The following is a 14652-nucleotide window of genomic DNA, read 5'->3' as shown; positions in this document are numbered from 1 at the left end:
GCAGGTCCACCTGTCACATGCCGGTGCGAATGCTGATCTGCTCCGGCACCACCGCAAGCGCTTGTACCACGACACCAGCGCAGGTAGTGGCGTCGCTACATGTGTCACCTAGTAAAGGCGATTGGGGTGAGCCTTCAACACTGCACACAGGCAGGGACACATACACTTGGGGGGAGTCACCGGCCCGGGGTTTGTCAGGAAGTCAATTGAAAGAAATTGGGTGTCCATGTTTCGGTACCAATTCTCTTCTGATACAATAAAATTATTGGATCAAAAAATCGAACATCCTGCAAAATCTAGCAATATCTGGGCACCCTTACTGTACCAGAAAAGACTTCTTGAGTGATACTGGGAGAAACATTTACTCTAGCAGCTATGAAGATGTTATTTGTCTAAACAAGATGAACACACAAAGCCAAGATCAATCAAGGCTGAAGTGCCTAAAATAATCTATTCTTTTCCTGGAGATTCAAAACGGTTACCTCTTGGTAATAAAGGTAGTATTCTATGTACACTTCACACTGCTTTCCAGAGAGATGCTAACTGGCCTCTGCTGACAAAATTGGCTCTGCTAATAACAGCTGTTCTGTAAAATTGATGGAAGCCAATTAACTATTTACATTCCCAAACTTGTTCAGTGGACCAGATTACAGGTAGCCTATTAATGTAAATAATTCCAAATCCTACTGAAAATATTTGTTATGTGACCAAAATCAAAATCCCATCTTAATGGTCCTGCCTTGCTGTGTCTCTGTACCACTGGACAAGCACATGTCCTGTCTTCCTAGACATCACCCGCCTAACCTGGATGAGGGCGTAGAAGATCTTGAGAATTTGCTTCTGCATCAGCACCGAGTAGTGGGTGGGGTCTGGAAGCAGCTGAATGGTCTGCTGCTGGAGGCGGGGCAGAAAGATCTGCATGGCAGCAATCAGAGGCCCTCGTTCATCTGCTTTCTTGTACCTGGGGGAAAAAAAACAGCATGCTTTTAGCAAACCTAAGTAATGGTAGACATAAAATACAGCTATTCTTAAGAGATGCAGGGAGACAAAATAAATACTAGATTTTAGTATCTAACCCATTAGCAGCCATGAAAGAGTTACGTCGTGTATGATAATTTGATGCGTCTGTACAGCAATCAGCCCTGAACTATTGCCCAAGGGATTGAGTCCTGATTGCTCTGTACCCTGCAACAATAGAACACCTCTTTTATGTGCTCTGTACCCTGTAACAATAATCACCCACTTTTATGTTCTCTATACCCTGCCACTATTATCACTCTCCTCTGCAAAGGAATACCCCATCCATGTGGGCTGAGTCCCCGGCTGACACTCACTCATAGGTTTTCACCAGCTGGTAAAGGCAGAGCAAGCTACCCAGCCAGCCACCGGTGTTCGGAGACTGCAGGTAGAAGCCAATCTTATCCACCACGCCGGTCCATCTCCCTGGGAAATCGTGCTTAATGATGACACGTAAGCAAAGCGTCAGCTGTGCCCTGGAACAAGATCAGACATTAGGTCCACTGACATGCATACTTTTGATACTCAACATAACACATACAAACATGATTTTCAAGAAAGTATAACGAAGTGAATAAGAGACAGCACTTATAGTTTACAGTCTACCAGGTTTACAGGAGGTAGGAAGGAGCCTACATGCCAGCATGCAATACCAAACGGAAAATAATGGTACAACAATCCTTGTCACTGCAGACAAATACAGAGAGCATATAATACAGAGAATGACACATTATTGATCTGCTCTTTAGATCCTGAGATAAAATATGGAGCAGGGGTTATGAGGGATCTGTTGATTAGATACTGAGAAGCAGCACGAAGCAGAGGTTATGAGAGGATCTAATGAGCAGATTCAAGAAGAAGCACAGAGTAGGGATGGATGATGGATCTGCTCATTAGATCCTAAGAAGCATGGAGAAGGGGTTATGATGGATCTGCTCACTAGAGCCTGAGAAGCAGCACAGAGCAAGGGTTATGATGGATCTGCTCATTAGATCCTGAGAAGCAGCACAGAGAAGGGGTTATGAGTGACCTGCTTATTAGATCACAAGAAGAGATAGATAGATAATTTGCATAAGAAATCATAGCTATGTATCAGCTTGGAACTACTGGCATCCTAGTGGCCATCCCTAGTCCAGGCTGGTGGAGATTTGGGATGTAGTAAAGTAGGAGACTCATAGCATATTATGCAGCTCACAAACGTGCAAAAATTGCATAACACTCAAGTCAGAATCTCAAAAGAATGTTTCCAACATGTTGGTGAATCCCTGCAACAAACAGCCGAGGCCATATTGAGGACAAAAAGAGACCCTACCATGTTTATTGTTCCTAACAAAGTGCTTAGTTGGTGTATGTAGCATGGCTAGGCAAAGCTGACAGTGCAGGAGAGTGAGGGAACAATTTCAAATGTCAAGCTGAGAACGTAAGAAGTTCCTTCTGAATCTGGTGACCATAATTTCCTTGCTTACACATAAGAAAACTAGAGACCATCAAGGAGCAACAAAGGTCCATGGACACTTCCTCAGCTCTGGTATATAAAGCCTCGAGGACAAGTCACTCCGTACCTCACAAGATCAGGTGATCGGATGATCCCCTCCACAATGTTCTCCCGAATCTGCTGCCGGTCATTCTCATGTATGTTGAATGGGAAGACTGCTTCCCCTGCCATGGGCTCTCTGTCTGGCCAGTACTGAGTCACCATGTTCTTCAGATAAATGGCAGCTATAAAAAAATAAAAAAAAAATCAGTAGAGACGTTTCAGCATAACAAGCCTCAATATACACTGGAGAGATGTCAAGATGGAATTAAATTGGTTCATTTTCAAGCTGCATACATTGGCATAATCTTGCATCAACTCTGAATTATATGCATCTCATTGACCATCACTAATATTTTTAGAAGCTTCTGGATACTCCAGAAGCTTCTAAAATTCCTCTACAGCACAAAGTTCCAGCACTGGGTCACTCTTCATCTTCTGTCCGCGACCATGGTTGTAGATCAGGGGTCTCAAACTCAATTTACTTGGGGGCCGCAGGAGGCAAAGTCAGGATGAGGCTGGGCCGCATAAGGGATTTCACAATCAGCAGCAACACCACCGGCCCAGCACCATCCCCCCCCCCCCCCCCCCCCTTGCATTGATTTTTATTTCAAAATCAAATTCACACTGAAGCAAACTATTTTGCCTATTTTACCTTATAGTTCGCTTCAGTGCTCCCATTACAAGTAATCCGCCGTGTCCCCACCACAAAATAAGGGTTGCAGAGCCCCAAAATCGCCCAAGGGGCAATCCGCCGGCATTTCCTGGAGGGGGCAGAGCTTTCAGCTTCAGCTCTGCCCCTCCTGACGTCAATCGCGGCGCATCGCCGCCTCTGCCCGCCCCTCTCACTCTTCCTTCACAGAGAGGGGCGGGGAGAGGCGGAGACGTCAGGAGAGGCAGAGCAGAAGCTGAAAGCTCTGCCCCTTCCAGGAAATGCCAGCGGATTGCCCCCCGGGCTATTTGGGGGCTCTGCAGCCCTCGTTTAGCGGCGGGGATGCGGCGGATTACTTGGGAGCACTGAAGCGAACTATAAGGAAGCTTTTGCAGGCGAGGGCCACAAAATATTGTATCGAGGGCCGCGAGTTTGAGACCCCTGTTGTAGATGGACCATGGTTGTAGAGGAGTGAATTTGAAATGGGCATGTTCATGTTTGCTCAGTGCTTCCCTCTACTGAGCATGTGTGGATCCGCACTTCTGCATGCCCAATGCAGATGCACTCATGCATGGCCACACCTGAGGCCAAAAGAAACCTATTTAACTCACTGGGTTGAACAGGTATAGAGGGTCCCAGTGCTGTTATGGTGGGCTGTAAGATGACCAGGGATAGCCTAGAGGCTTCCCTCTTCTGAAGTATTAAACTTTTGTTATATTTTTCTTTCACTTCAAGATTACTTTAATGTTTTGATGAATCAGTGTATACTGCAGAAGGAGAGTACTGCAGAATAGAAGAATAGCTTTCAGAGACATAAGCAACTCCGCTTTATTTTTTTGTTTTGTTAATAGTGACTAATGGGTTTGTATGTCATTTAGAGGCTTTTCCAAAGGACTGCAGTGTGAAGATTACGAATCTGATGAAACGCGTAGGGCGGAGCCATGTGACCGGCAACTGGATGTGAAGCACAGGACGCAGCATGTGTGAGAGTGGCTACCTGGGATCCGTCCAGACACTTGTACAAAGCGCTCTCTCTGTTCCTTGTGAGTGCAACTGGAATTTTAGATTTTTTTTTAATAAATGGTTTTACAGTATTTGTGGTTCTTTTAGTGTTAGTGCCAGTGGGTTCCAGTAACTCTTTGTCTGCCACTCATATGCTTTAATCCTACCTCTGGACTTAGTGGAGGCCTCTAGGGTGAGTGCAGGGGGCGTGTCTCTGCACGGACGATATTGCGGTGGAGGTGGTTTGTTTGCACTGGAGAGATGAAGTGTTACTGAGTGAAATTGGTTACGCTATGTACCCCCTCTTTTCATGTTCGACTTGTTGGTCTAAAGTGAAGAATCCGTTCCTGATCTTAGGAGTGTTAGCAGCCCCCTGTCCCCTACCATAGTGGATGAGATGTTGAAGTGGTTATTGGACGGTGACATTTTTGGACTGTATTTTTCATTGATAACTGAGCGCGGTCAAATTGTATTGGATCCAGCTAATTTTGTTGAATTTTTGTCAGAAACATCTGATCTGCATATGCTTGTTCAGTGTCTATAGCTGGAAGTATTAGAGGCAGAGGATCAGTAGGACAGCCAGGCAAATAGTATTTAATAAACATAATAGCCTCCATATTCCATAATTATCGGGGCAGGGCCAGTTCACGGTTCAATGCGGCCCCGGGGCAAAGGTAACCTTGGGCCCCCCAAGTAAACTCAGCTCCCAGGGCACCCAAAACTGGCTAACCCAACACCTTCTCCCCCCAATCTCCCATCTTATGTGCTACAATACCAGCATAGTAACTTAACTGTCCCAGCGGCCGGTGCGCTGCTCGTCTTCTTCCTGCTGTCTGCCTCTTGTGACCGGCGCATGTTATGCGTAACAAATCGAGGCTAGGTAGTGCTAGGGGGCTGTCCCCCTTGCTTTATTGGAAGCACCTTCCATAAATAAGTGGGGCTGAGGGGACACCTTTGTCTAGTACCCACCTCCAGGGGTATATTGGTACATTTCCTTTCTTGCAGATTTTTTTAAAGGCTGAAGTAAACAAATGCAGTTGTGACCAAACCATTCAGCAACTTCCCTAAGTATCTTTGCTATTCATGCAAATGTATAATACATTTATATTCAACGATCCTTGGGATTCATTAAACTGTGAGAGAGGAGCAAAATTGTTAAATGACAATGACCAACTCACCTGCCTGTCGTACGGGGAACTCCACCTGATCAGAGACAATGATCTGCAGCAATGTTGGAGCAAAGCTGATAATCTTGTAGGACTGCAGAAAGAACCAAATATATGTGTGAAATAATATTACTTGGCTAATGCTATTATTACCCCAAAAAGCAGAATGCTGTTCCCTTCACTGACTATATTACGCAAAGGGGTAGATGCCGAGGTGACATGTGACATGATGAGATAGACATGGGTATGTACAGTGCATAGCACACAAATAACTATGCTGTGTTCCTTTTTTTCCTTTCTCTGCCTAAACGAGTTAAATATCAGGTATGTAAAGTGGCTGACTCAGACAGGAACTGACCTCAGGGTGACCCTCACTGATAAGAAATTCCAACTATAAAAACACTGTCCTAGCAGAAAATGGCTTCTGAGAGCAGGAAAGAGATATAAAAGGGTCAGTAGTTCATATATTTTAGCTCTGGCATACTAATGTGTCATTGAGCAAAAACAATAAAATAGTTAAAACTTAAAAAGTAGATTTAAACAAAATAAAACTGTGGAATGTCTTAAAAAGTCATTTTTAGGAGAAGGAAGATGGATACAAATGTTTATTTCATTAGCTTATTTTCGCATCGGTTGTCCTTGAATAAGACCTTCAGGCCTAGTTCACATTATAAATCGCTAGCGCAATCGCTTTTGAAATCGATTTTCCCTTCGATTTCAAAGCGATTTACGTTTTGGTAAGCTCTTTTGTTGTTTCTTCCTGAAGTGAACTCCTTGACAGCTTTAACTCCTCTGGGAAGGGTTTCCACAAGGGTTACGAGTGCATTCGTGAGACTTTTTGACCATGAGGTCAGGCACTGATCTTGGACAAGAAGGACTGCCCAACACTATCAGGTCAAATTCTTCCCACAGGTGTTCTGGAGCTAGTATGGTTTAGGTGACTCAGCAAGAACGTCCATAGGGAAGTACCACTAACGTGATTGTTTGTACAGCACCATCTCGAAATTCTAGGTTTCATTTAGATAGGTTGTAATAATAATAATAATAATAATAATAATAATAACACGCTATTTGACCAATTGGAATGCTTCAAGTTGTAGATGTTGCTGGGTCACCTAAACCATAGCTCCGGTGTTGAGGTCAAGGCTCTCTGCAGGCTAGTCAAGTTCCCCACACCAAACTTGCTTATGCATGTTTTCACAGTGCATGGACCTTACACTGATGTGCAGTTATGTTGGGAGTAGGAAGGGGTAATCCCATTTGTTCCTACAAAGTTGTGAGCATAAACTTGTCCAAAATGTCTTGGCTATTGACTCTGCACAAAGTGGGTGACCTTTGCACATTTTGCATCTAATGCATTGAGAGTTCCTTTCCCCAATCCCTGAATAAGAACCCCACATGATAATCCAACCTCCACCAAATTTTTCACTTGGCACAATGCAGTCAGACAAGTACCGCTCTCCTGGCATCCATCAGACTACCAGACAGAGAAGCGCGATTCGTCACTGCAGAAAGAACATCATCTCTGGCAGCGTGCTTTACACTACTGTATTCAACACTTTTCATTGCACTTAGTGATGGAAATCCATTCCATGATGCTCTCTCTGTGCACTGTTCTTGAGCTAACCTGAAGGCCATACAACGTTTAAAGATCTGTAGGCATATATGTAAAAAGAAAGACCAATAGTAGAATATCAGTAAGTTTACTGATATTCTACTGTTACAGTGCAAATGAAGAGTAAAATATTGGGGATACCGATGTCTTACCACAGCTAAACATAACCCTAACCTAACACTGAAGCCTCCCCCCACCGATACCTAAAGTGGATATGAGGTGAACTCTTACTCATTGCATAATTGTGTTCCTTTCCTATTGTTTATAGGGCATTCCTCAAGCCAAATACTTTTTTGTTTTTGTTTTAATACTCTAATTCCCTATAAACTAAATAAACCACGCCCGCAGGTTTTCAGAGAGCCTTGGCAGTAGCAAGGGCTCATAGGAGCTCATTCTGGGCAGGAGGAGGTGTTACTAGCCATTGATTTCAGAGGCAGAGGGGAGGATGGAGGAGGGGGAATTAGTGCTCAAGATGCAGATAAGCCTGCCTCTGTGTAATGTTTACAAACAACATGGCTGCTGTCATTGTATCACAGGAAGAAATAATCATTTTCTATTAAAGCTGTTTGCAGCTAGATTTGCTGTGTAAACTATCTAAACTTTAGATAAGATATATAGACAAGTTACTTGTTATAGTTAGTTTTTCATCTCGGATCCGCTTTAAAGGACAACTGTAATGAGAGGGATATGGAGGCTGCCATACTTATTTATTTTTAAGCTATACCAGTTGCCTGGTTGTACTGTTTATCCTCTGCCCCTAATACTTTTAGCCACAGACCCTGAACAAGCATGCAGCAGATCAGGTGTTTGACATTATTGTCAGATCTGCCAAGATTAGCTGCATGCTTGTTTCTGGCATGATTCAGACACTACTGCAGCCAAATGGATCAGCAGAGCTGCCAGGCCACTGGCATTGTTTAAACAAAAATAAATATGGCAGCCTCCATATCCCACTCACTTCAGCTGTCCTTTGACCTTAACCTCCCCCCCCCCCCCATGGCTAACAATCATTTCCCCCCACAGCCAACCTTTAACCCCCCACCACCAAGGATAACCTCAATCATTCCCCCCTACAGCTAACCTTTAAACCCCCCCCCCCCCCCCCAAGGATAACCTTACCCACATCCCCCCTCACAAGTTTTCTGGCACCGCCATAGGTACCCATTAAAATAACGGCTGTGGGACAAAATTTGGGTGTTGAGACAGCCCACAATGCAAAATTTGTATAGCTATATAATACGGGCGCCCACATTTCTCCCCCATAGCTGTTATAGGCAGCCAAACTTCCACCGAATACGGGTGCCCAAATTTCCTGTTTCCATCTGTAGCTATTGACTCTGCACAAAGTGGGTGACCTTTGCACATTTTGCATCTAAGCATGCGCTGACTCCGCTTTGTGATTCCTTTGTGGCAGTTATTCCTATTTGCTTTAACACTACTGGCAGTTGCCTGTAAAATATTAAGCAGCGAGGAAAGTTCACAAATAGACTTATTGCACAGGTGGCATCCTATTCCTTTACCACACTGGAATTCATACTAATAATACCTCTCTGGAGAAAGACTAATAAACCCCTCAATGATACCAATACCCCTGGTGGCATAGTATGTTCCTCCTCACTTCTTATACCATTACCCACAGGGAAAACTAATGCACCTCCTCACTGACACTTTTATCCATAGGTGCAGAGTAATGCACCTTCTCACTGACACTATTACCCACAGAGGCAGACTAATACACCTCCTCACTGACACCATTACCCACAGGGGCAGACTAATACACCCCCTCACTGACACTATTACCCATGGGAGCAGACTACTGCACCTCCTCACGGACACCATTATCCATGGGAGCAGACTACTGCACCTCCTCACGGACACGATCACCCACAAGGCGGATTAATGCATCTCCTCACTGACACTATTACCCATGGGCACAGGCTTCTGCACCCCCTCAATGACACTATTACTTATTGGTGCAGACTAATGCATCCCCTCAATGACACTATTATCCATAGGCACATGTTAATGCACCCCCTTACTGACACTATTACCCATGGGCACAGACTAATGTACCCCTTTACTAAAACTATTACCCATGGGCGCAGACTAATTCACCCCTTACTGACACTATTACCTATGGGGGCAGACTAATGCACCCTCTGAATGACATTACCCATGGGTACAGACTAATGCAACCCCTCACTAGAAACATTACCCATGGGCACAGACTAATGTACCCCCTTACTAAAACTATTACCCATGGGTGCAGACTGATGCACCCCTTACTGACACTATTACCCATGGGCACAGACTAATCCATCCGCTCACTGACACTATTACCCATGGGCGCAGACTAATGCACCTCCTCACTGACACTATTACCCATGGGCACAGGCTAATGCACTCCCTCACTGACACTATTACCCATGGGCACAGGCTACTGCACTCCCTCAATTACTTATGAAGCAGACTAATGCACCCCCTCAATGACACTATTATCCATGGGCGCAGACTAATGCATCCGCTCACTGACACTATTACCCATGGGCGCAGACTAATGCACCTCCTCACTGACACTATTACTTATGGGCGCAGACTAATGCATCCGCTCACTGACACTATTACCCATGTGCGCAGATTAATGCACCTCCTCACTGACACTGTTACCCATGGGCACAGGCTACTGCACCCCCTTACTGACACTATTACCTATGGGCGCAGACTACGGCACCTCCTCAAAGACAATATCATTACCCAAAAGGCAGATTAATACACCGCCTCACCGACACTATTACCCATGGGCACAGACTAATGCATCCGCTCACTGACACTATTACCCATGGACGCCGACTAATGCACCTCTTCACTGACACTATTACCCATGGACGCCGACTAATGCACCTCTTCACTGACACTATTACCCATGGACGCCGACTAATGCACCTCTTCACTGACACTATTACCCATGGACGCCGACTAATGCACCTCTTCACTGACACTATTACCCATGGACGCCGACTAATGCACCTCCTCACTGACACTATTACCCATGGACGCCGACTAATGCACCTCTTCACTGACACTATTACCCATGGGCACAGACTAATGCATCCGCTCACTGACACTATTACCCATGGGCACAGACTAATGCACCTCCTCACTGACACTATTACCCATGGACGCCGACTAATGCACCTCTTCACTGACACTATTACCCATGGGCACAGACTAATGCATCCGCTCACTGACACTATTACCCATGGGCGCAGGCTAATTCATCCACTCACTGACACTATTACCCATGGGCACAGACTAATGCATCCGCTCACTGACACTATTACCCATGGGCACAGACTAATGCACCTCCTCACTGACACTATTACCCATGGGCACAGACTAATGCACCTCTTCACTGACACTATTACCCATGGGCACAGACTAATACATCCGCTCTCTGACACTATTACCCATGGGCACAGACTAATGCACCTCCTCACTGACACTATTACCCTGGGCGCAGACTAATGCACCTCCTCACTGACACTATTACCCTGGGCGCAGACTAATGCACCCCCTTACTGACACTATTACCCATGGGCACAGACTAATGCACCCCCTTACTGACACTATTACCAATGGGCACAGACTAATGCACCCCCTTACTGACACTATTACCCATGGGCACAGACTAATCCATCCGCTCACTGACACTATTACCCATGGGCAAAGACTAATGCACCCCCTTACTGACACTATTACCAATGGGCACAGACTAATGCATCCGCTCACTGACACTATTACCCATGGGCACAGACTAATGCCTCCGCTCACTGACACTATTACCCATGGGCACAGACTAATGCATCCGCTCACTGACACCATTACCCATGGACGCAGACTAATGCACCTATTCACTGACACTATTACCCATGGGCACAGACTAATGCATCCGCTCACTGACACTATTACCCATGGGCGCAGACTAATGCATCCGCTCACTGACACTATTACTCATGGGCACAGACTAATGCACCTCCTCACTGACACTATTACCCATGGGAGCAGACTAATGCACCGCTTCACTGACACTATTACCCATGGGCACAGACTAATGCATCTACTCACTGACACTATTACCCATGGGAGCAGAGTAGCAGACTAATGCATCTGCTCACTGACACCATTACCCATGGGAGCAGACTAATGCATCTCCTCACTGACACTATTACCCATGGGCACAGACTAATACAGCTTATCACTAACTCTATCACCCATGGGTTCATACTATTGTACCCAGACTAATACACTCCCTCACTGACACTATTTACCTACAGAAGACGATGACTTATGCACTCTCTCACTGACACTATTACCCCTTGAGGCACACTAATGCACACCACTGACACTATTACAGACTAGCGCACCCCCTCACTGACACTGCCCCTACCGGGAGGGGGCATGGAGCAATCTGTGCAATATCTGCCCCTCCCCTACCTGATTGAGCTCATTCTCGGCCGCCAGCCTCATCTTGGGGTCTATGGTCCCCCGCAGGGCCTGAATGATCCGGTTGGGATCCATTTTTGGTGCGGTCACTGTAGATAGCTGTCACTGCGCGGCCGGGCGGCTCACAAGGCTGCCGCAACACCTGCGCTTTCTGCACAAGCCGTCAGATATAGCAGGCGACCATATTGTATGATGGAGCATGCGCAGTGCGGCGCAGGAGTCAGTACGGGGAGCAGTGCGGGACAGCTTGCATGGTTTTATCCACATGACTTGAGGGAATGACAGGGTAGTAGCAAAAGGAGCCGCTGCCTGAATAGAGGGGAGGTGGAAGGAATCTGTGAATGGAATAATGGGAGGAGCCTATATAGAATAATACAAGAGATGGAGATGCCTCAGATAATAGATGTGGGAGGAAGTAATGAATAAAAGGAGATTAAATAATGGACGAATGGAAAGAGTCTTGGTATGGAGTAATTGGAGAGATATGGAAATAATTTGTATATATCGTCTGTGTGAAATCAATGAAGGGAGGAGTCTTTGTTTGGAATAAATAGGGTTGATGGGGGGAGCTTCTATATGGAATAATAGGAGCATGATAGCATCCTCAGTATGATGATAATGCACATGGGAGAAGCCTCTTTATGAAATAATAGATGGGAGGAGTCCTTGTATGGAATAATAGACAAAAGCAAATCTCTGTATGGTATAAAAGATGGGAGAACATGCGTTCAACACACAAGGCTCTAGGCTTCATGTTTTCAAAAGGATAAGCTGTTTAAAATTAAAAATGTAGGTGCCCTGACCACTAATGGTACAATTTTCAGTGAAGAATCTCTCAAGCTATGAGTTAAATGCGACTGGAAATTAAATGTCACAATACATCAATAAACCTGCACTTCCTATTCATCACAACTTTGTGAAAATTGTTCCGATCGACTTAATTCATGTTGAATAATCACCATTAGAATCTTTCACAGTCGATATGGGACATCAACAAGGTTTATTTTCTGCTAATCTAATCATGTTTATCTGATCACTTGGGCAATTCTTTGCTGAAAATTGTACCATTAGTGGGCACTCTGAATATTGTGTCTTGGTTGTGGATGCAATGTATAGTGCTTTTGCCCAAATGTGCACAGCAGCCAATACTGTTCTGGGTATGTAAATTTCAGAAATGACGCTTGTGTATGAGCAGTACTTGTCAAGTACACATACTCATAACACTTCCAGACAGGAGCAGCAAAATATAAGGAGCACGAATGGACAGAGTATGCGCTGCTTCTTTGTCCTCTGTGCCACCAGCTGCAGTCAGAGCCACAAAAAGGTGACGGCAGCGCAATGGCGAGAAGCCCATCCAAAACAGAGAACAGGTAAGTAGCAAACAGGAACGTCTTGTCAATATATAGAAAGAAGGCTTAGTAGCAGAAAGCTTTTTCTTTTAAGTTAGCCAATAAATATAAATAAAAAAAACGTTCTGCCTTCACTGATGACTAACACGTTACAAATTACAATACTCTATTGCTACAGGTAATTAGAGATGGCCCGAACCTCCGATTTTAGGTTCGCAAACTTCTGCAAAAGGTTCGGTTCGCACAAACTTTCGCGAACCGCAAAAGACTTCAATGGGGATGCAAACTTTGAAAACTAGAAACATTTATACTGGCCACAAAAGTGATGGAAAAGATGTTTCAAGGGGTCTAAGACCTGGAGGGGGGCATGGATGAGTGGGATACACGCCAAAAGTCCTGGGGAAAAATCTGGATTTGGCGCAAAGCAGCATTTTAAGGGCAGAAATAACATTGAATGCTAAATTGCAGGACTAAAGTGCTTTAAAACATCTTGCATGTGTATACATCAATCAGGGAGTGTAAATAGAGTACTGCTTCACACTGACACACCAAACCTACTGTGTAACGCACCGCAAACAGCTGTTTGCGTAGTGACGGCCGTGCTGGACTGGTGCGCACCGTGGCGATAGCGGTTTTCAAGCCCATATGGTCGACGGGCTGTGGTAGCTCAATGATAGAACAACAGTGACTGTCCAGCTGATCAAATTTGGTCTGTCCACAATGAAGCAACGACCTTATTATCTTCTTGTATGTAGGTAGGCATAGGTAGGTGCCCCAGTATAGGTAGGTAGGCATAGGTAGGTGTCCCAGTATAGGTAGATAGGCATAGGTAGAAGTCCCAGTATAGGTAGGTAGGCATAGGTAGGAGTCCCAGTATAGGTAGATAGGCATAGGTAGGTGCCCCAGTAGTTAGCTAGGCATAGGTAGGAGTCCAAGTATAGGTAGGCAGGCATAGGTAGGTGTCCCAGTATAGGTAGATAGGCATAGGTAGGTGCCCCAGTAGTTAGCTAGGCATAGTTAGGAGTCCCAGTATAGGTAGGTAGGCGCCCTAGTATAGGTAGGTAGGTGCCCCAGTAGTTAGCTAAGCATAGGTAGGAGACACAGTATAGGTAGGTAGGCATAGGTAGGTGCCCTAGTATAGGTAGGTAGGCATAGGTAGGTGTCCCCGTATAGGTAAGTAAGTGCCCCAGTAGTTAGGTAGGTGTCCCAGTATAGATAGTTAGGCAGGGCCTGGCTGGCACAGTAATAACAATTACCAAGGTCCAGCTGCAACAGATAGGGCTGTATAATGTCAGTGTCAGTGGGCAACACACAAAAAAACACATCAGGAGAACATTAGCTCTCAAAAGAGCGGTTGAGGGGTGCTATTTTAGCAATAACAATCAGCCAGGAGCAAGCTAACAAGCCTACAAGAGCCTAACTAATCTTTCCCTATAAGAGTCTGCCAACAGCTGTCACTTCACTAAGTAATGCAGGCACACGAGTGAGTGTAAAGCCCGGGGCTGCCTGCCTTTTATAAGGGGAGGGGGGAGTGGCTCCAGGAGAGAGTGTAGCCTAATTGGCTACAATGTGCCTGCTGACTGTGATGTAGAGGGTCAAAGTTGACCCTAATGGCGTACTATGGGGGCGAATCGAGCCACTGAAAGTTCGCCTGGAACCGTTCGCATGCGAACTGTTCGGGCCATCTCTACAGGTAATTAGAATAATCCTAAACTACATACAATGGCATAGATGTAGGTATCCTTTAAACTGACAATTTAGTATTTAAAACAGAAAAACAGATCCTAAAATGAGTCAGGAAAGAGTTAATTGAA

General features: G+C 45.2%; 1 protein-coding gene across 2 annotated transcripts in view; it reads right to left on the bottom strand.

Moving 5' to 3' along the window:
* Window positions 1-11689, bottom strand: part of IPO8 (importin 8) — a 55139-nt gene extending 43450 nt beyond the window's left edge. For both annotated transcript variants that reach the window (XM_068277603.1, XM_068277604.1), the window contains exons 1-5: window positions 11481-11689; window positions 5384-5465; window positions 2580-2736; window positions 1335-1493; window positions 805-961 (exon numbers count right to left, since the gene is read on the bottom strand). In XM_068277603.1, the coding sequence (XP_068133704.1) occupies window positions 805-961; window positions 1335-1493; window positions 2580-2736; window positions 5384-5465; window positions 11481-11564 (639 nt within the window). In that variant the 5' untranslated portion in view covers window positions 11565-11689. The remainder of the gene's footprint in view (window positions 1-804; window positions 962-1334; window positions 1494-2579; window positions 2737-5383; window positions 5466-11480) is intronic.
* Window positions 11690-14652: the final 2963 nt, after the last annotated feature.

This window comes from Hyperolius riggenbachi, chromosome 3 (assembly GCF_040937935.1).
Source record: "Hyperolius riggenbachi isolate aHypRig1 chromosome 3, aHypRig1.pri, whole genome shotgun sequence".
Taxonomy (NCBI): domain Eukaryota; kingdom Metazoa; phylum Chordata; class Amphibia; order Anura; family Hyperoliidae; genus Hyperolius; species Hyperolius riggenbachi.
Note: the sequence above shows the minus strand (reverse complement) of the source record. Positions and strands in the feature narration are given on the sequence as shown.